Source organism: Adiantum capillus-veneris, chromosome 14 (genome assembly GCF_014529385.1).
Source record: "Adiantum capillus-veneris isolate H3 chromosome 14, ASM1452938v2, whole genome shotgun sequence".
Classification (NCBI taxonomy): Eukaryota; Viridiplantae; Streptophyta; class Polypodiopsida; order Polypodiales; family Pteridaceae; genus Adiantum; species Adiantum capillus-veneris.
The window spans coordinates 66,695,298-66,717,513 of NC_140944.1; the positions used below are offsets into that span (position 1 = coordinate 66,695,298).

The window sequence follows — 22,216 nt, forward strand, 5'->3', positions numbered from 1 at the left end:
GTGATTTGACCATGCAGGGTACCCTCATTGATGAGTTGGACACTTTCCTCACTGAAAGAAAGTCATTTGCTCATCCAATTGCAAAGGATCCAAAGAGAATGCAAGAGGGTGTAAAATGGTGGGAGACTTTTGGGGCTTGCACCAGAGTTACCGGGGAACGCCCCCTAGCCCCCGTTCCGGCGTTCCGAGGGGCAGTTCCCTTCCCGAACGTTCCGAAACGTCCCGGAACGTCTGACGTTCCAGGTGGCCAGTGCAAACCGGAATGGCCGTTCCGGAACGTTCCGGAACGCCCCTGGAATGTTCCGGAATGCCCCTGGAACGGCCAACGGCTACAAACAAATTTGGCAAAAATTGGAAAAATTGAAGTAAATGTTTGGGCTTCTTTTTGAAGTGTGCAAGGCCTCAAGGACTCAGAAAATGCACCCCTCTCCCCCTTTCTCTCCACAAGCTAATCCTCAAGGGTCAAGCTCTCTCCCTCTCTCCCTCTCAAGACTCACTCTCTCAAGGCTCAAGGCTTCAAGCCTTCAAGCTCTCTTCCTCTCCCTCCCACTCTCTCAAATCTCTCTCTCTCCCTCTCACTCCTCGAGTCTCTCCCTCTCACTCTCTCAAGCTCTCTCTCTCTCTCATCTTCATCTAGTCATAGCAAGGTTGAATGTTCTTCAAAACGAGTTTTTTGTGAGTATTAGAGTCAAAGCACTCTAATACTCCTTGTATTTAAACACAAGGAGCTAAAAAATGCACTATTTGGGTGTTTTTTAACGTCCCGTTCCGTGCCGTTCCCGTTTCGGACCCCTAGCCGTTCCCCCGTTCTGCGGGGATCCCGTCGCCATTCCCGTTCCGCGTTCCGGGTAACTATGGCTTGTATGCCCACATTGCAGACTCTTGCACTTAAGGTGCTTTCTCAAGGGACATGTGCCTCTCCATGTGAGAGAAATTGGAGCACCTTCTCTCTCATTCACACCAAGAGAAGAAATAGATTACTTCCTGCTCATACCGAGAAGCTTGTCTACATACACACCAACTTGAGGCTCTTATGCAAGATCAAAGAGCGCGGCTATGAGAGAATGGAGGTGACATTGGAGATGCTTAACAAAGAGAAGGATGAGGATCGCTTGCTTGAGTTGCAGGAGATTCAGGAGGCTATTGCACAGAGCACTGCTGATGTTATGGAGTCTCTTCCGATTAGCATGCCCAGTGATATTGGGACTTCATGCTCTGTTGCTGAGGATGAGGCTTGGGATGAGGATGAGGATGAGGATGAGGATGATGAGGGTGATGATGAGGATGATGATGATGATGAGGATGATGATGAGGATGATGATGAGGAGGTGGCCTTTGATGAGAGTTAGAGCTCATTGCATTTTGCTCTAGCCTCGGTCCTGACTCCTCTTAGCTCTACAGTCTACTTATGTTTTGGATTCACTATTTAGCATGGAGTGGCTGGACTCCACCCTCTAGGCTCTATTTATGTTTTGTCATTTGAATTTTGGAGTACTCAGTACACAGTCTTGTTGGTTTTGGAGGCTCCATATTTTGCCATCTAGTATGATCATGATTCATTGATCATTTGATGTATCTATTGATCAGAGATCTTGATTTGTTTCTCGGCTCCTGACTCCTTGATTTAGCTAGATTCTACATTTTCAAGTTTCTATGATGTTTTAATGCATTATGTGGCTTTGGGCTACTCTCTAGAGTTTAGTGTTTTAATTTTAATTGCTATTTGTTATGAGATATATATATGTACACTAATTTTTTAGTGCCGTATGGTATTCCACGTATGGAATCTTCGGGGGGTCTGAATCGGGCTTCCATACCCGCCCGAGTGAGACGCATGGTTGCCGCATGAAAAAACTACCATATATATATATATATATATATAATATATTATATATTATATATGTATGTATGTACGTACGTACGTACGTACGTACGTACGTACGTACGTATGTATGTATGTATGTATATATATTATATATATACATAATATATATATATATATATTTATATATATACATAATTTATATATATATATATATATATATATACATATATGTGTATATATATATATATATATATATATATATATATAGAGAGAGAGAGAGAGAGAGAGAGAGAGAGAGAGAGAGAGAGAGAGAGAGAGAGAGAGAGAGATGAAATGAAATGTTATATTAACATCTTCAAAAGGCCAAAGTGACCTATGAGATCAGAAAGTTACAATGCAGTGTATTTGATACAAAGTCAGATTGACAAAATAAATTCAACTAGGATAACAAAATATAAATACTGCGGAATCCTAAATGAAGCTGATAGGTGTGAAAGGTGAAAGGCGTGAAATGTGTGAACTAAGCAATACAATGTGTAGACAATATGGGAGGGAAGTAGAGATCTATCTTCATAGAGATCCATCCTCATCTGCACTCTGGATGACGAAAAAATATGGTGCGAATCCTTTGCTGTAGCCTCCTTCGAAACTGTGTAGCTCCTCTTCTCCATCGGGGTCGTCTAGATCTCCCTAGCTCCAATGCTTGGTCTATGAGAATGCCAGTAGGGCGGATAAACCTCTGCACTGTTGGCTGCTCCTCTGTCTGTTCTTCTGGGTGTACAATATCTAGTGTAAAGAAATCTGTGATCTGTCTCTGGGGTTGTCTCTCATTAGCTCTCCTAAGTAAAGTTTCTCTATGCCTTTGTAACTTAAGTAGATATAGCCCTAGACATCTCTGATCTTCATAACTCATGACCCTAGATAGAGGCCCAAAACCTTCTCTGAATAGACAATGAAAACGGCCTCGTATCTACATATCTAATAATACACTGTGCAATGACATATGTAATGTACCTTTGTCTTTGGCTCTGGATGGCATAAGCGGCATATCCTGCTATCTGCTGGTGTCCGTCTGAATTTGCCAGTCTCAATCTCGAGCTGATGTGAGGACGTGCGTATCTGGCCAATGGCACAACGCAAACCATGAGAAAGATGCGTGTCCATATAGCTAGGTCGAATCACAAACCCATCCCCCGTGAGGTAAAAAGATGCTCTCTATAGAAAGCCATCTTAGTGCCCAACTCCTGTATCGGCTCTATCCATGTCCTCCTCGTGTTTAGCTGGATCAGATCCTGACGAATGAGTCTATTAATCTCTACCCGCGTCAGAGACCTCAAGGGTGCCTGTAGAGAGTATTGAAAAGGAGGCAACCTGTCCATGGTGAAACCATGTGTCTGAAACCATGATGCCATCTGTGCATACCAGCATGATGTATCCCCATTAAGAGCTAATTGTCTGGAGGACTCTAGAGCCATCTTGGCATATCTGTCTGAGAGAGAGAGAGAGAGAGAGAGAGAGAGAGAGAGAGAGAGAGAGAGAGAGAGAGAGAGAGAGAGAGAGAGAGAGAGAGATGAAATGAGATGAGATGAGATGAGATGAAATGAAATGTTATATTAACGTCTTCAAAAGGCCATAGTGACCTATGAGACCAGAAAGTTACAAGGTGGTGGATCTGATACAAAGTCAGAGTAACAAAATAACAACAGTACAAAACAAAGATATATACTATGGGATCCTAGACTGGTCGATGTGAACTAAGCAAAAAAGGGGCGGCTTGCTGGGATAGCTGAATCACATGAGATCTAGCATCGGTCGTTGGCGGATCTCATCAATCTCCTCCATGGTTAGTAGTCTGACCGGGTGTCGTGCATGCCTCCGTCGATGTTGTGTGGTCCTCCGCAGTTGTGGACGCCTGGATTTCCCCAGCTCAGTCGCTCGGTCGCTCGGGGGGGGGGAGAGAGATATGAAATGAAATGAAATGTTATATTAACGTCTTCAAAAGGCCAAAGTGACGATTCCTAAGATAATCTAGATGTGATGGCATCAACAACTGTAAGGGGGGGAGAGAGAGAGAGAGAGAGAGAGAGAGAGAGAGAGATGATGAAATGAAATGTTATATTAACGTCTTCAAAAGGCCAAAGTGACCTATGAGACCAGAAAATTACAATGTGGTGGATCTGATACAAAGTGAGAGTAACAAAAGTAACAAAATGATAAAATGGAATTACTATGCTATGGAATCCTAAACTGCTAGGTGTGAACTAAGCAGCTAGCTGGGATAGCTAAATCACAAGAGAGATTACAAGAGATCACAAGAGATCTACCATCGGTCGCTGGCGGATCTCATCAATCTCCTCCATGGACAGTAGTCCTGACCGGGCGTCGTGCATGTCGGGCCAAAGTGATCCGGATCCTTTGATGCAGCCTCCGTCGATGCTGTGTAGTCCTCCACTGTCGTGGGCAAGGTTGTAAGGTACGTAGTATTCGGTACGTGTTCGGTACGTACTGTACGTTGTACCGTATGGATTGGGCCATAAGGTACGTAAAATTCGTAGTATATTTTTTAAAAGCTAAAAATACAAAGAATTTCAAATTTATATACAACCTATCTAGTTTAAAAACACTGCACAATACTTAAACATAGCCACAACTTTCAAAAAACACTTAAAATCACCCCACAAGTTAAGTAACCGCTAGATAACTCTGCAACACAATTAACGCACACTTCCAAGTTGAATACAAAACTTACAATCTTTCGCGAGGTCAGGACTCTAGAGTGCCTCCTTGCAGACTCCAAACACAAAGAGAAGGAGGGAGGGAGGGAGAAAGAACCTTATCGGTGGCGGCAAATCCTTCCTTGGTCTCTGTGCAGAGACTCTGTTCTACTCTCTGATTCTCTGTTGTGATAATAACCAGTATAGGATAGGTGGACTGATTAAAGGCATAGTTACCCGAAACGCGGAACTGGAACGGCAACGGGATCCCCGCGGAACGGGGGAACGGCTAGGGGTCCGGAACGGGAACGTCGCGGAACGGGAGGTATAAAAAACACCCAAATAGTGCAATTTTTAGCTCCTTGTGTTTAAATACAAGGAATATTAGAGTGCTTTGACTCTAATACTCACAAAAAACTCGTTTTGAAGACCATTCAACCTTGCTATGACTAGATGATGAGAGAGAGAGAGAGAGAGAGAGAGAGAGAGAGAGAGAGAGAGAGAGAGAGAGAGAGAGAGAGAGATGGAGAGGGAGAGATTTGAGAGAGTGGGAGGGAGAGGAAGAGAGCTTGAAGGCTTGAAGCCTTGAGCCTTGAGAGAGTGAGTCTTGAGAGGGAGAGATCTTGAGAGTGAGAGGGAGAGAGCTTGAGCCTTGAGGATTAGCTTGTGAAGAGAAAGGGGGAGGGGGGTGCATTTTATGAGTCCTTGAGGCCTTGCACACTTTCAAAAGAAGCCCAAACATTTACTTCAATTTTTTCAATTTTTGCCAAATTTGTTTGTAGCCGTTGGCCGTTCCAGGAGCATTCCGGAACGGTCCGGGGGCGTTTCGGAACGTTCCGGAACGGCCGTTCCGGTTTGCATTGGCCACCCGGAACGTCAGACATTCCGGGACGTTCCGGAACGTTTGGGAAGGGAACTGCCCCCCGGAACGCCGGAACGGGGGCTAGGGGGCGTTCCCCGGTAACTATGATTAAAGGCCTCGCCCACCTAATCCAACCACGGGGAATAGGCATTGTTGGCGATTTTTTTTTTCCAGAGGTTTATTTTTTCAGAGGTTTTTTTTTTTTTTTTTTTGTACGTACGGAATCGTACGGTGCGTACGGATACCGTACGGACGTACCGTACGGTACGGAACCATACCGTACGTACGTACGGAAACAACCTTGGTCGTGGGCCTCTGGATCTCCCCATCTCGGTCGCTCGATCGATGAGTGTGCCTCTGGTGTAAGGCAACAAACTCTGCTGTGGTGGTAGCTCCCTTGGGTTACCAGTGTCTGCTCTTGTGACAGCGCGCCCCACCCCCAAGCCCTTCCCGCCCCACTCTCAGCCCCCCCGCTCCTCCCCCCCCCCCCCCCCCCCCCCCCCCCCCCCCCCCCTCTCCCCCCCTTGTTGCGCCAGCCACACCCGCCCCTCCCCCTGCTGGCCAGCCAGCCCATCCCGCCTCCCAACCCCTCCTCCCCACCCCACTCCTCTCCCCCCTGACCTGTCACGCCAGCACATGCCTCCCCTGAAGGGGCATCTCTGAGCTTTCAGATTTTGCAGAAGATTTTCATTTTCAGAATCAGAATCTTTTCATCTGCAGAATTTCAAACCTGCAGGAACCAGAAAATTCAGACCTACAGAAATCAGAATCAGACTTGCAGGAATCAGGGGGGGAAAAAAATTCAAAAATTTCAAAATTTACAGAAAATTCAGAAAAACAGCAAGCAAATTACAGATTGCAGAAAGAATTTGAAATTGCAAAAATTGGCAGAATTCTGAACTTGCAGAAGTCTCGATATCTTTCTGTGGTTTTCTGTGGTTTTTTGTGGTATGTATGCACATATGAGGGTGTCCATGTATACATAACTGAGGATGTCCATGTATGCATAACTGAGGACAACTACATATGCGTAATCAGAGGACAACTTTGTATGCATAACTCGAATACAAATGGAGGTCATAAGCGCTTCACCAGCTTGCAAGCCCCATACAAAGGCAACCTTCATGTGTACAAACAAGCGGATAACACAAATGGAAAGGCAGATGAAAGAATGGAAAGCCGATACGGAAGGATGGTGGAAAGAGAAGGCCAACCTTCTTCAAATGTTCCTCAACGAGGGCGCGCAATGGAAGAAGGAGAAAGAAGACCTGCAGGCAGAGCTACAAGCACTTAAGGCGGATTCACAAGCACTCAAAGAAGAGGTCTCAGCCCTCAAGCGAGAGCTGGTTGATAGAGCAAGCAGTGAACTAGAGGAAGGGGAATTCTAGTCCTCGGTGATAGAGGAAATCAAGGTCATCAAGGAGCAGGTACGGATGATCAAAGAGGAGGAGAAACAGAATGTGGTAAAGACGTCTTCGTGGATGGGTGTGATCACGAAGACACAGAAGAAGGCGGATGAGGTCGAGAAATGGATAGAAGTCGCTAAGAAAGGGAAAGGGAAAGAAATCACATCTGTCCCCACTCCTACAATCATCAACATGACTCTAGAAGAAGAGCAGTGAAGGAAACTAGAACTTTGCACATACGAGTAACCGGTCTAAAAGACCGAGATGATGTGGAAGGGGAAGTCCAAGAACTTCTCCACATGATGGGTAGTGAGGCTACTCATACAAAGGCATGGAGGGTAGAGAAGAAGACACAAGGAAATGGGGAGACTCTAAAGGAGAGAGCTTTAATCATGCGTTTTTCATCCATGGAGGCAAAGAAGGACTTTTTGAAGAGGCGTCCTACACTAAAGAAACATGCATATTCCTTGGAGATGACCTCACTCTCACACAGCTTGCGCATATGAGAGAGGTAATGCTAGAGATTCAAGCGGCAAGGGAGAAGGGAAAGACGGCCTTCTACAGAGATGGTCGGGTGGTGATTGTTGAGCGGCGCTCCAGATGACGGTGTGAGACCTATGGGACCACACTCAAAGTTGCCACCTGGAATTGTAATGGATCTATGCGCCTTGATGTGGGTGCTTTTGAGGATAGTTTTACAGGAGACATCGTCTTCTACTCTGAGACACATCAGGCCCGTAGGTAGTCTATGCCTCACATTAGTGGATACAGATGGGAGACAACTTGTAGAAAGGAGACACGTTCAGAGCACAGAGGGCGGGGCTCAGGAGGAGTAGCACTGTTATTCAGGGAGGAGCTGCAACCATTGATACATGTAGCCCGCAGGGATGACGAAGCTAGGTACATGTCGGTGAGATTGAGAGCAGAGACAGGCAAATAAGCAAACCTTTGCCTGCTTCCCTTTAACTTCAATGTGAGTTGGGTCACCAAGATCCACAAAGGGCACCACTTTACTTAATCTTTCCTTAAGTATGTCTACATCTAGGATGTAGCCTTCTAATTGTTCATCTGGTAAAGTGCCCACTGACCAATCATCTGGTAGACCACCAATTCTGACATATCCCTCCAAGCTTTTTTCCCTCTCATTTTCCTTCAAAACTGATAGCACTTCTTTAACAAAAGTCTCAGATTGTATCTTTGAAGTATTATGGTCTTGCTCTGTTGCTTCCAATGTATCTTCTTGGGTTTTCTCTTGAGTTTGTTGTTTGGTCACTACATCTTGTAACTGCTCTTCTAGATTGAATATCCGGGCTTCTTTGGTGATCAACTCCGTCTTCAAGCTGGTTACCTCCAGCTGTAGCCTCTTCAACTCGCTCATGATGAAGGTTTCCCATGGCGATTGTGGTTTGAGAGGGGGTGGGATGGGTGGGATACTTGAGGCCACGGTTGCCGCAAAAGTCTTCTTGGGTGGGGCCATATTAGTGTGAATTGGGGGGTGTTGTATATGTCCACCCCATAGGGGCCCCAATTCCCCACTGGGAGAGGCAAAAGAAAAAGGACCCCCCCCCGCTTCTGCTTCTTCCTCTTCTGTAACTGTTGGCGGGGCTGGTGAAACAAAAAGCTTGCTGCCGGGTTGAAGCCTGAATAGGCTGCACGCTAGTGAAGGAAAACACTGGCGAGGGCGAGGGAGCGGGAGAAACGTTGGCCTGTTGGATATATATATATATATATATATATATATATATATATATATATATATATATATATATATATATATATATATATATATATAAAGAGAGAGAGAGAGAGAGAGAGAGAGAGAGAGAGAGAGAGAGAGAGAGAGAGAGATAAAAGGAAATGAAATGTTATATTAACGTCTTCATAAGGCCAAAATGTAACGAAGTCGCTATATTCATCTATCATCTCTCTCACCACCCGCCGAGAGAAGGCCGCTTTGGGTATACAAAATGGTGAATCTAATACCATGTCTGGGTACAAAAGAACTAGAACAAAGATACTACTACTAGAATCCATCCTCATCTGCACTCTGGATGTTGAGAGAGTATGGCTCGAATCCTCTGCTGTAGTCTCCTTCGATGCTGTGTAGCGCCTCTCCTCAATCGTGGCTGTCTGGACTTTGGATGTCCGTAGCTCCAGTGCTCGATCAATGAGAGTGCCGGTAGTGGTCGAATGAGTGTGGGCCGAGCTCTGCAGTGATGGTTGCTCCTCTGGCTGTCCCATATCTAGTGAAAAGAAATCTGTAATGTGTCTCTGGGACTGTCTCTCTCTATCTCTTCCCAATAAAGTGGTTTATATCTGTGTAACTCAAGTAGATATAGCCCAAGACATCTCTGATCCTCATAATTCATGACCCTAGAGATAGGATCGAAACCCTCTTTGAATAAGTAGTGGAAACGGCCTCGTATCTCATAGTACACTGTGCAATGACATATGTAATGTAGCTCTGTCTCTGGCTCTAACGGGCATAAGCGGCATATCCTGTTGTCTGCTGGTATCCCTCTGAATCTACTAGTCTCAATCTCCAGCTGATGTGGGGACGTGCGTATCTGACCAATGGCACACCGCAAACCTTGAGACATGTGTGTGCCCATGTAGCTGGGTCGAATCACAAACCCATCTCGTGTGAGGTGGAGAAGATGCTCTCTATAGAAAGCCATCTTCGTGCCCAACTTCTGTGGCGGCTCTATTTATGTCCTGTTATCCAGCTGGATCAGGTCCTGACGAATGAGTCTAGTAACCTTCACCCATGTAAGAGACATCGCGGGTGCTTGAAGAGAGCAGCCTATCCATGGTGAAACCATGTGTCTGAAACCATGATGTCATCTATGCACACCAGCATGAAGTGTCCCCCTAAAGAGCTAACTGTCTGGAAGACTCAAGGGCCAGTCTAGCATATCTGTCTCTAGTAATATCCCACAAGCTGTGCCCAAAGGAGACTGATCTGGTAAGCGCCTCAATCTCCATAGGAGAGGCAACTAGCTGTGCTCGAATGATAGCGCGGGGTACGGAGGCCTTGGCTTTGATCAGTTGAGAGATCATAGATACCAAGGGCCTCTCCATACGTCTCCAATGGTCCTGGCCTACAGAAGGTCCCCATATTTGCATGCCATTCAAGATAGCTGAGGCTACTAAGGTATCAAAGAGCCATAACTTTGTCCGAGGTTCTTGGAACTGAACGTGCGAACACATCCTCTCCAAGCCTCCCAAGGCCGCAAAAGCTCTAGCCAGTCTAGTCTTTGCTGCTCTCCCCAAAGAAAACCTCGGCCGAGTGAAGACAACCCCAAGGTAAGTGTATGCATATGTATACTCTACAATCTCTTGACCATATATGAAAGTCGGTGCTGATCTCCCGATCCACTGTGGTGTGGTGTTACACACCATAACCTTGGGTTTACCAAGGTTTATAGACAATCCAGTATCCTCTGCAAATTTGTTTATTGCATCCAACTGTCACTGCATACCCTTTGGTGAGTCAGAGATGAACACAATATCATCAGCATATAACAACAATGGGATCCACGTCCCTGCCAGCTGGGCACCTACAGAGCAAGCGAGCCTTGCCGTAGAGGTAGAGCGATTGCAGGCGACCTCGGTGATCTTTAAGATTCTCGGCACCCGACCTAGCAGAGGAGAGCTGCGAGACCTTCTCCAGGCCCGCCTTCTCGCAGAGGTGGGCAAGCTCTTGGATGTCCAGATTCTCGGACGGGGGTACTATCAGATCGAGTTCGAGACCTTCGAGATGGCTTCCAAGGTCATAGCTATGAGTCCACTGGCCATCCAAGCATCACGCGCCCACTTTCGACAGTGGCGACATGGTTTTGACCCGACTTCGGATGTTCTAGTAGAGGAGGTAGACATCCCCATCTCAGTCTGCTTTCCTGGTTTACGGAGGGAGTACCTACCACTTCTTTCTAGGATTGGCTCTGCCATCGGGACTGTCCTGGAGACACCTCGTACGGCAGCATCAGTAGCTGCCAAGGCGGCTGGCATCCCCTCAGTTCGAGTTTTGGTCAGAGATACCCACACGCTCCCGAAGGTCATCCTTCTGCCTCGGGTGAGTGGGGGTTGGTTTAGACAGAGTGTGGAGTACTCGGGCCTCCCGAACCAGTGCTTCATTTGCCGACAGATGGGCCACCTTGCGAAGGCCTGTCCACGGAGGAGGCCACGACCTGCACCTCAGCCTCAGCCCCAGCCTGCAAAGGCTGGGCCGCAGCCTCAGTCAGCGGCACAACGCACAGATTCAGAGCCACCCCTCGAGCCTGGGGCTCCAGCGGAGGAGGGGTGGCAGCAGGCTCGTGGCCGTCGACGCCAGGGGCCACAGCGACAGCCTGATACTCAGAGTGGCCCTCAGGTGTCTACTCAGCAGCAGTGGGTTCCCACGGGGAACCGCTTTGGTCCTCTTGAGCAGGAGGAGTCCCCTACGCCAGCCTCCACCTCCGCTTCACCCTCGACAACCGCTCCCCCTTCAGAGTTCCCCTCTTCCTCCTCATCCTCCCCCCCGCCCTCTGCTCTCGTCGCCTCTCCACCTCGCCCCTCTACCTCTGTCGCCCCACCCCGCTCCTCTTCTCCCCCGCTCCCCCCAGCTTCTTCTCCCCCCCTTCCTGCTCTAGTTCCACAGTCGACTCGGGAGACTGGTCCCTCGCCGGCGGCTAGGAGATCTCTTGGCAGTGCCTTTGCCACGAGTCGCCTAGCGAGAGAGGGTCAGCGCTTCTTGCGGCCCCCTCTGCAGATTCAGACATCTTCCCTTGCAGCTATCCCTCGTGGTCTGACGAGCATTGACCTCCGATGCCGCTGGGACTTCTTCGACTACGGGTTCACTCGCTTTCTCGGCGATTCCGCAGCAGACCACGAGGCAGCCTGCTTCAGGGTCCATGCTTTGTTCCTCGCCGTTAGGGGGATAGAGGCCTTGGACTCAGCAGTTGGTTTCTCCTTCCCCCTCTGTGGTAGGGCCGAGACAGAGTGGTCCCTCGACTCAGTTGTGGGATGGTTACATACACAGGTTCTCGAGTTCTCTCATCACATTGGAGAACTTGGAGTTACAGATTTGCTACAGACTTTGTGGCCACTGGCCAAGTTTGCGGTGACACCCCCAGACTCAGCAGGATGTAGGCACGTTGTGGTGTACTTCTTTGCTGATACGCAGTGTTTGCCTTGGTATGTATACATTCATGAGGACTCCTGGATAGAGGAGGTTGCTTTACACACGGCTCGCTCAGCTTGGGCTTGTTCTAGGCACTCACTGCAGTCTCGCCTATCTAGAGGACGCTCGGAGGCGGATTACTTCCCATCCAAGCCAGCCTCGAAGATAGATCCGTTCTCTCTCGCTCCCCATGAGGATAGTCTCGTGGAACGTGCAGGGATTAGGTGGGCCCCAGTTTCAGCGACAGTGGGGTCGATTGTGTCAGGAGCTTCAGCATTGCCTTGTGGGAGAAGAGATTGATCTCCTTATGCTTCAAGAGCACCATCTGTGTGAGAGCCGCATTCGGTGATGTGGTCAGATTTTGCGTGGACGATATGATACCTTTTGGTCAGTTGCTTTTGGACCTGGAGGCATCCAGGGTGGGGTATGTATGACTATTGCGGATTCATTGCAGTAGGCCATTGTGGGCAGAGGGATTATTGTGCCAGGTAGGGCTTAGTGGATTACTATGCAGGTTCAGGGTGGCATTGTGGGCTTCTTGAACATTTATGCGCCCAATGTGGCGAGTGCTCGTGCAGAGTTTTGGTCACAGATTGTTGAGTCTTTGCCGCGGGCTGACCATGTAGGAGGGGACTTCAACATGTTGGAGGACCCTTCTGACAGGATAGGAGGCAGCCATGCTACTGTGCATGGAGTCGAGTTAGCAGCTTGGGAGAGGTTGTGTATGACTTTGAGGGTCTCGGATACATGGCAGCACTCTGGCTTTGTGAGGCCTCTAGCTAGTCTTGCCTTCTCTAGATCGGACCGCAGAGTGGGAGGAGTGAATCTATCGAGGATAGATCGTTTCTACACTAGTGACCACTTCAGTGACTTGGGGGGATCAATGGGCATCCTGGCAGGGACATCCTTCTCGGACCATGCACCAGTGATACTCACAGTGGGAGACAGGCAGAGGAGTGGGAGCACGATGCTTCGCATCCCAGAGCGGGTCTTGTTGGACTGAGCACTCAGAGAGAGGGTAGAGGCTCTCTGGACAGAGGGCATGGACAACCAGGTTCTACCTGCAGACAGAGTGGCCTTAGGCCTAGCTCAGCTTAGCCACTTTTTTCTCCAGGAGTCTCTGGCTCGTCGGGTTGCAGCGAGAGAGGAGGAGCAGTGTCTTAGACGAGGCATTGCTTCATTACAGAGGATGCAAGAGCAGCATCCAGACAGTCCATGGTTGGAGGAGCAGTTATAGCAGGAGCTTGCTAGCACAAAGGAGAGGCGTCATGAGTTTGCCTTTCACCGATAGGCATCTCAGTGGACTCAAGTGGGTGACAGAGTGACAGGTGCTTTTTTTGAGAAAGTGGGACCTCGGCACTCGAATGCCAAGGTCAATCAGTTGAGGAGACCCGATGGGTCAGTTGTTTGTGAGCCCGAGGAGATTCGTGCAGTTGCTACTGGCTTTATCGTGAGATACTGTCGGCTGAGCCCCAGTCAGAGCGGCAGGATGCATGCAGGGAGCAGGTTTGGGCACAGATGCTTGGTCTTGTGACTGAGGAGATGCGCCAGAGGCTAGAGATGCCACTTCAGCTTGAGGAGCTGCACACGGCTCTTAGGGCCCTCCCTCGTGGTGGCTGTCCAGGTGAGGATGGGCTGACTCCCAGCTTTTTCTTTGAGTACTGGGACCTGCTTGGCCCGGATCTGTGTAGTGCCTTTCAGTACATTTTGCACACAGGAGTGATGGCTGATAGCATGAGTGAGGGCTTGATTTACCTCATTCCAAAGGAGGGTGGCTCCTTGGATGACATTCGACAGTGGCGCCCCATCACCATCCTCAACTCAGCCTACAAAATTCTTGCCAAGGCTCTGAGTTTGAGGATTCAGCCACTTTTGAAGAGCCTTATACATGGGACTCAGATAGGTTTTATCAAGGAACGCAGTATCCTTGACAACATCTTCACTTTCTGGGAGGCTTCTGCCCTGGCACGGCTCCGTGGGGAGGACCTTGTGATTCTTCTTCTCGATTTTGAGAAGGCATACGACAGAGTTGACTGGGACTTTCTAAAGGGCACTCTACGCGGGATGGGCTTCTCAGATGCTTTGATCAGAGGGGTGTCAGCTTTGTATAGACAGGCTCACAGTCAGGTGCTTTTGGCAGGAGGTAGAGGTGAGCGCTTCATGCTCACATGCTCGGTCAGACAGGGTTGTCCTCTTGCCCCCTTTCTCTTTCTGTTCTATGCGGAGGCGATGAGCAGATTTTTGGTGTCAGAGCAGGTTGGTATAAGGAGCTTAGCACTCCCTATTCGGGGAGATGAGCTACTGGACGCTGAGTTTGCCGATGACTCAGCCTTGTACTTAGAGGGCCAGGAGGCCAATCTGCACAGATGTGAGCAGGCTTTGGAGACCTTCTTTTGTGCATCGGGCGCACTGATCAACTGGAGAAAGACAGTGGCTTTCTCGGTTGGCAGTGCTCCTGTGCCAAATTGGATGCTAGGAGAGGGTTTGAGGTGGATTCCCCCAGGGACTGCAGTTTGGTACTTGGGTTGTCAGGTTGGTTTGGACTTATCCCCCGAGCAGTAGATTGCTCCTCTTCTCCTGTCCATCAGGAGAAAGCTGCTACATTGGAGCTCACCACGACTTTCGCTGGCTGGTAGAGTAGTAGTTGCCAACCAGGTGTTGTTGGCGACTATGTGGTACATTACTTCTTGCTGGATCTTTTCGAGTTCTTGTATCAGCCAGGTAGAGAGGCTGATCAGGAACTTCCTTTGGTCAGGATGTGACACTCAGATTGCCCGAGCCAAGGTGGCTTGGTCGGTCATCACACTTCATTGTTCTCAGGGAGGGCTTGGTAGAGTAGTAGTTGCGAACAAGGTGTTGTTGGTGACTATGTGGTACATCACTTCTTGCTGGATCTTTTCGAGTTCTTGTATCAGCCAGGTGGAGAGGCTGATCGGGAACTTCCTTTGGTCAGGACGTGACACTCAGATTGCCCGAGCCAAGGTGGCTTGGTCGGTCATCACACTTCCTTGTTCTCAGGGAGGGCTTGGGATCATTGATCCAGCATAGCAGAGCAGAGCCCTTCTTGGGAAGTTCGTAGTAAGAGGACTTCTTCCAGGAGAGGAGCCCTGGAAGGAGTTCTTGCTGCAGAGGCTTCGTGCCAGGGTGCCTCAGTCAGGAGGCCCTTGGCAACCTTCGACCAGATGGATCTTTACAGAGATGCGCCGAGTTGGTTTGAGCAGGTGACTGGAGGACCGTTTCACTGTGAGTTTGCTTCGATCTTGGGAGGTCTTACGGCGTGGCCTAGAGCAGAGACAGCCGATGTGCACGGAGGAGCGCCTACGGCAGCCCCTCGTATGGAACCCCATGGTTAGCACTCAGAGAGGCCACTTGGTTGGTAGTCGGCCTCATGTTTCTTGGGGTCCCATGGCAGTAGGTCCAGCGCGCTCTCTAGGTGACTGGCTAGAGTTCGCAGGTTTGTCAGAGGAGGTGCAGGGTTTCCAGATACAGGGCATGAGAGGGTGCAGAGCATGTGTCAGGACATCTCGAGTCAGTTCCAGCTGAGTGGCTCACGCCTCTCGAGCCAGTAGCACCCCGGTGGATGGGAGCCTTCACACGACTGGAGGTTCTCATTTCAGTCAGGGCCTGCTCAGAGTCTGTCTCAGCCCTGTTCTTCGAGCTTCAGGGTGGGGGACGATTACAGCGAGTTGCAGTAGAGGCCCCGCAGGTAGCAGAGTGCTGTTTTCAGAGGATCCGAGTAGTGGGCATCAGTGGGCGGACCTGCGTCATATACCCTGACCCAACAGTTCTTGAGACAGGACATTGGAGGCTATGGGCTTGGGAGTGTTGTCCGTTGGCACGAGTATAGTGGGATCCTGGTGAGTGGCTATGGAGGGACCCCTTCTCTTCTGCAGACCACCCAGGAGTCGTGTTCTTTCAGTACACTGTTCGACAGGGACGTCATATACTAAGAGACTATTCGTGACTTTTGGCTAGAGCTGATCCATACTCTCAGAGGACAGCTTGGGGGACTACAGGGCAGCTCCGACCTCATGCGGGAGCGCCGCGAGGCTTTCCTTCGACTCTTGCGCCCTGGGCCTTTCTACACCATAGTCCAGGGGGTGCTCAGATGGCACTACTGTCCACCTGTGTGGCTCTTCCCTCCTCCCATCTCTTGATTTAGCCTCATTGTATATATGCTGTTTTTTCATTGGGAGCATCATGCTTATTGTAGCCCTCTCTTGCAGAGGTGGTTGTAGCCCTATGGGCAGTTTTCATTAACTAATAGAAGGATCTTTTTCTCGGAAAAAAAAAAAATACATACCAAATAGAGTAGGAGACGGATATCTCCTTCGGAGTGTGTACATGTCCCATCACTGATCTGTATAGAGCCATAATCCCCCAAATCAACACTATGGGCACCGCCATCTTCTGCAATCTGCGCATTAATCGAGCTCTCTCGGTACCATGTCAAATGCGTTGTGGAAATCCACAAAGCTACAATAAATCCGTCTCCCATGTGGCTTGCCCTCCTCAATGATGGCTCTGAGTGTCAGAATATGATCAAGGTGGAGAAACCCCTCCCGAAACCGGCCTGGCCCTTTGCTCGTACACCCTCACCCTCTGCCCAATTACTCAACTGCTGCTCTAGAATAGATGCATACAACAGTGCCAATGTGTGCCCTACCATAATAGTGTGGTAATTCCGAGGCTCTGTAGGATCACCTGCTTTTAAGATAGGCACAATAGTAGACAACCTCCAAGTCTCAGGTAACCCCTCACACATGGCACGATTGAACAACAGTGCAAGAACCTCTACCAGCATATTTCTAGCATGTATAAAGTGCTATGCTACTAGACCATCATGATCATATGCCCTGCTGGTCCTCATCCTGTCAATGGCTCTCTTTACCATCTCAGTGGTAAAGAAGGTGCGGGTAGGTGGGCATGGCTTTGTAGGATCTGCAAGCGGGTCTTGTCCAGCAAACGTATATAACGATGAGGTATACTTGCTCCACACATCAGGAGAAGTAATCACTGGGGGAGGGTAGTGCTCATGAAAGAATCAATGTGCCTCTCTTGAGTCTCTACTTAAGAACAATTGATACAGGTCTCGCTCCATGTGGGCCAAGTAAGCTCGTTTCTTCCGTCGCACAAGGCGTCAGGAAGTAATCCGGGATTGTTTGTAAGTGATGACTCCTAAAAGAATATCCCTCTGAAGCTGGGCTCTCATCTCTCTGCACTCCTCATCATACCAACGATCCTGGGGCATGCTCCCAGAATATCACCTCCGATCCGGCTGAGTGTGTGGGTATGCCTCTGATGCTGCACCATGCAGTGTCTCAGTCAGTAAAGTGGTGCGCTCCTCCCTGAGAGGCCAAGACCAGCTGTGCATAGACGGCTATAGATCTCCTCTGTAAAAACTGAGTCAGTCCCTGGTGTAAATGTATAACGGGTATATGACCTACCTCCTAATGTTTGGGCTGTACTATACTGAAATGAAACAGAAAATGTCAAAAGTGCATTATCCACTGCTACGCCCACTGGTCTAGCTCCCACTATGAAATCCTGAATACAAGGAATAAAGCTCGGTTGTGCCATAACATAGTGCACTGTACTGGCCCCGTGTCCGTGTAGAAAGCATGTAAAACCGGCTGCTACAGGAAATCGCTGTAAGCCATTAAGGATGGCTAACCCATGTGCAGTCGTCATCTTCGTGAGGTTTCTCCCATACTCCGTCTGCTCTCTGTCATGTGAGCATCTGTCAAGCCCCAACTCACCCACATCCAACGCTCTAAGCATCTCATCTGAAGTGTCGTAGAAGACTGTCTGAGAGTCGCCTGTTTGGGCATTGAAGTCCCCTAGGAGGATGATATCACCATCCTTAGAAAACTCCCATATATCATCATCTAGTATAGAGAAAGGCGATTGTCCTCTGGATGCAGCATATACTAACGTACTTGGGGGAAGTAACATATGGCAATGTATAGAAATCGGCCTGTGTCAGCTCTCAGCCTCACCCACAAGTATCTAGCATGATCATCTCTCCATACGATATGTAGTAGTGGTTGTAACTCCTCCCTTAATAGCACTGCTACTCCTCTTTAAATAGCACTGCTACTCCTCTTGAACCTCTACTCCCATGCTCAGATCTCGCGACTGTCCTGTGGGCTGTCTCCCATCTGTATCCCACCACATGTGGCATAAGCTGTTCGGGGGCCTGATGCGTCTCTTAGAAGAAAACAATGTCCCTGTCTCTGAAACTGTCCTCAAAGGCACCAACGTCCAATCTCATAGATCGATTACAATTCCAAGTAGCCGTCTTCAGTGTGGTCCCATAGGTCTCACACCGTCATGTAGAGCGCCGCTCTACAATCACCACCCGACCATCTCTGTAAAAGGCCATGTTTCCCTTCTCCCTTGCCGCCGTAATCTCTAGCATTACCTCTCTCATATGCGCAAGCTGTGAGAGAGTGAGATCATCACCGAAAAAAATACATGTCTTCTTGAGAGTAGGCCTCTTTCTCAAGAATTCCTTCTTCTCTTCCAAGGAGGGGAAGCGTAGTATGAGAGCTCTCCCTTTTGAAGATTCTCCCGGGCCATCACTCTTCTCGCCCACTCTCCATGCCTTTGTGTGTGAAGGCTTGTCCACCCCCATCATGGATGTGAGGCTTGTGACCTCTTTTTCCACATTGTTTATGTCCTTGAGGCCAGTTTCTCTCACATGTAGAGCCCGCATCCTCCTCTGTTCCTCTACGAGGGTCATGTTAATAAGAGTGGGTGTACAAGGAGCTTCCTTACCTTTCCCTTTCTTGGCAACCTCAATCCATTTTTCGGCCTCCTCTACTTTCTTTTGTGATGCGGAGATGACTGCAGCCCGTGACTTTTTCTCCTCACCTTCCTTGATAACCTGTATTTCTTCTCTCATGGTATTCAATTCTTCCATCATGGATGACTGAATTTCGCCTTCTTCGAGTTGCCCACTTTTTGCTTGTAGATTTCGGATGATGGAATCTTGGATGACCACTTTCTCCTCGAGCGAAGCGATCCTCCTACACATGCCATTTCTTTCTTCGGTCCATCTTTGAAGAATAGTGCTCCTCTCCTTCCTCCACTCTTCAACTTCGTTTCCCCATTCTCTCATTTCCTTCTCTATTGTCGACATCCTTTTCCCTGTCCGCATGAAAGAGGCTTTGTGGGTGGCCGATGAGGGATGCGTCTTCTTCCACGTGGGGGAAAACCGTTGGCACTTCTTCAACGCTTCCCATGATTGAGAGAGAGAGAGAGAGTCTATAACAACAAAAAAATATAAGAAACCCTAAAAAACAGCAAGAAATGCTTGTGAAACCTCAAAAAACAGCAAAACACAGATTTGACCCTATAAACCAGCAAAAAACAGTGGCAAAATCCTAAAATACAGCAAGAAATGGGGACAAAACCTTAAAAAACAGCAAAAAACAGTGACAACCCTAAAAACAGCCAAAAGACAATTTCGAAACCCTAAAAATAGCAAAGAAGAAGTGACGAAACCCTAAAAACAGTGAGAGACCCATGTGAGAGACCCATGTGAGAGAGAGAGAGAGAGAGAGAGAGAGAGAGAGAGAGAGAGAGAGAGAGATGAAATGAAATGAAATGTTATATTAACGTCTTTGAAAGGCCAAAATGACCTATGAGACGAGAAAGTTACAATTGGTGAATGTGATACCATGGCTGAGTACGGAAAGTACAAAGAACTAAAAACTAAAACTAAAACACTAAAACACTAAGGAAATGAATGTAAAGCTGATTCGGAACTGAAAATAGATAGAGGGAGGGAGGTGGTGGGCTCAAATGAAATCATTCATCGGTCGTTGTCGAATCTCATCAATATCCTCCATGGTTAGTACTCTGACTGGGCATCTTGCATGTCGAGCTATAGTAATCTGGATTGTCTGCGCTGTAGCCTTCGTCGATGGTGGGGGACCCCCCGGAGTCGTGGACATCTGGATCTGACTAGCTCAATAGCTAAATCAACCAACGTACCTCTAGTGTGGGTGGGCTCTGAGATCTGCTGTGATGACTGCTCCTCTGGTTCTGCCCTGGCTGGTGTAAAGAAATCTGTGATTCGTCTTTGAGATTGTCTCTCCCCTGATGTCCTCAACAGGCTCTCCCTAAGTCTGCGCAGCTCTAGTAGAAACAATCCGAGATATCTCTGATCCTCGTATTGCATGACTCTAGAAAATGGTCCAAAATCCTCTTTGAATAGACAATGGAAGCGGCCTTGTATCTCACAATACGCCGGGCAATGACATGTGTAGTGCAGCTCTGTCTCTGGCTCTAAGCGACACGAGTGACATATCCTGGCCCCTCCTCGTACTCCTCGAATCGGCCAGTCTCAATCTGGAGCTGATGTGAGGATGTGCGTATCTACTCAATAGCGCATCGTATCCCATCAGATAAGTGTGTATCCATGTATGCAGGCCTAGTCACAAAACCGTCCTCCGTGAGTTGGAGAAGATGCTCTCTGTAGAAGGCCATCTTCGTGCCCAAATCCTGTGTCGGCTATATGTATCTGGCTGTATCCATGTGCTCCTAGTAACTAGCTGAATCAGATTCTGACGTATGAGTCTGGTGATCTCTGTCCGTGTGAGAGACATGGAGGGTGCATCCGGGAGGTACTGAAATGGAGGCAATCTATCCATGCTGAAACCACGCTGTCATCTGTCCATACCAACATGCTGTATCGCCTTGTAGTGCTAGTTGTCGAGATGACTCCAGGGCAAGCCGAGTATATTTATCTCTGGGGAGGTCCCATAAACTGTGTATAAAGGATATTGATCTAGTCAATGCCTTGACCGCGAGGGGGGGGGGGCAGCTAGCTCCGCTCTTATAATCTCATGCGGCACTGAGGCCTTAGCCCGAATCATCTGAGGGATCATAGAGACCAGAGGCCGCTCCATATATCTCCATCCATCTGTGCTGCCAGATCTCCCATGATGGTCTATTTAGGGTCCCCATGCTTGAACTCCTTAGAGCATAGCTGAAGTTACTAGAGTGTCAAAAAGCTAGAGCTTTGTTCGCGGTTCCTGAAATCGAATCTGCGAACACATCCTCTCCAATCCTCCCAAGGTTGCATAGGCTCTCGTCAGTCTAGTCTCTGATGCTCTCCTCAGTGAAAACACCGGTCCACTGAAGACTACCCCAAGATAGGTGTATGCATCTGCGTACTCCACAGTCTCATGGCCATACGTAAATGTGGATGCTGACCTCTTGACCCAATGTAGTGTGGTGTTGAAAACCATAACCTCGGTTTTCCCAAGGTTGACAGATAATCCACTGTCATGAGCAAATGTGTGCAAAGCATCTAAATGACGCTGCATCCCCTCTGGAAAGTCTGAAATCAACACAATATCATCAACATATAGTAACAAGGGAATCCATGTCCCTTCTAGCTGAGCCCCTCTGTCTCCCTATCCCTGTACATAGTCTGAAAACTCATCCACATATATCCCAAAAAGAGTCGGAGATAGGGGGCATCCCTGCTTCACTCCAATACTGGAGTGGACCATTGCAGACATTCCCTTAGTAGTGGGTACTCGCCCCATCACTGTCCTGTATAAAGCCAAAATACCCCATATCAGCTCTATAGGCACACCCATGTCCTGTAATCTGCGTATAAGTCTGGCTCTCAGCACTGTGTCAAAAGCTTTGTGGAAATCCACAAAACTACAATAGATCCTCTTGCTATGGTGAAATGAAATGAAATGTTATATTAACGTCTTCAAAAGGCTAAAATGACCTATGAGGCCAATCTGTTACAAAATGGTGAATCCATTACCATGTATGGGTACAAAAGAACTAGAACAAAGATACTACTACTAGAATCCATCCTCATCTGCACTCTGGATGTCGGGAGAGTATGGATCGAATCCTTTGCTGTAGTCTCCTTCGATGCTGTGTAGCCCCTCTCCTCAATCGTGGCCGTCTGGATCTCCGTAGCTCTAGCGCTCGGTTGATGAGAGTGCCGGTAGTGGTCGAATGAATGTGGGCCGAGCTCTGCAGTGATGGCTGCTCCTCTGGCCGTCCCATATCTAGTGAAAAGAAATCTGTATGTGTCTCTGGGTCTGTCTCTCTCTATCTCTCCCCAATAAAGTGGCTCTATATATGTGTAACTCAAGTAGATATAGCCCAAGACATCTTTGATCCTCATAATTCATGACCCTAGAGAAAGGACCGAAACCCTCTCTGAATAAGCAATGGAAACGGTCCTGTATCTCATCTCATAGTACA

The 22,216-nt window shown here is 48.4% G+C and overlaps 2 protein-coding genes and 1 pseudogene across 5 annotated transcripts in view; 2 read left to right on the top strand and 1 right to left on the bottom strand.

Moving 5' to 3' along the window:
* LOC147442543 (uncharacterized) overlaps positions 1-1,734 on the top strand; it is a 2,184-nt pseudogene extending 450 nt beyond the window's left edge.
* The window catches only part of LOC147442542 (RNA helicase family protein), a 211,826-nt gene that overhangs the window by 51,106 nt on the left and 138,504 nt on the right, over positions 1-22,216 (top strand). The gene's annotated exons all lie outside the window — the stretch shown is intronic.
* On the bottom strand, positions 18,222-19,208 carry LOC147442544 (uncharacterized). The gene has a single exon (XM_086528703.1). It carries the CDS (start codon positions 19,128-19,130, stop codon positions 18,300-18,302), a length of 831 nt encoding a protein of 276 aa, XP_086384829.1. The 5' UTR covers positions 19,131-19,208; the 3' UTR covers positions 18,222-18,299.

Bases quoted from the DNA above. Each gene is read 5' to 3' on its own strand.
- LOC147442544 (XM_086528703.1), bottom strand. From the start codon at position 19,130: ATGCGGACAGGGAAAAGGATGTCGACAATAGAGAAGGAAATGAGAGAA.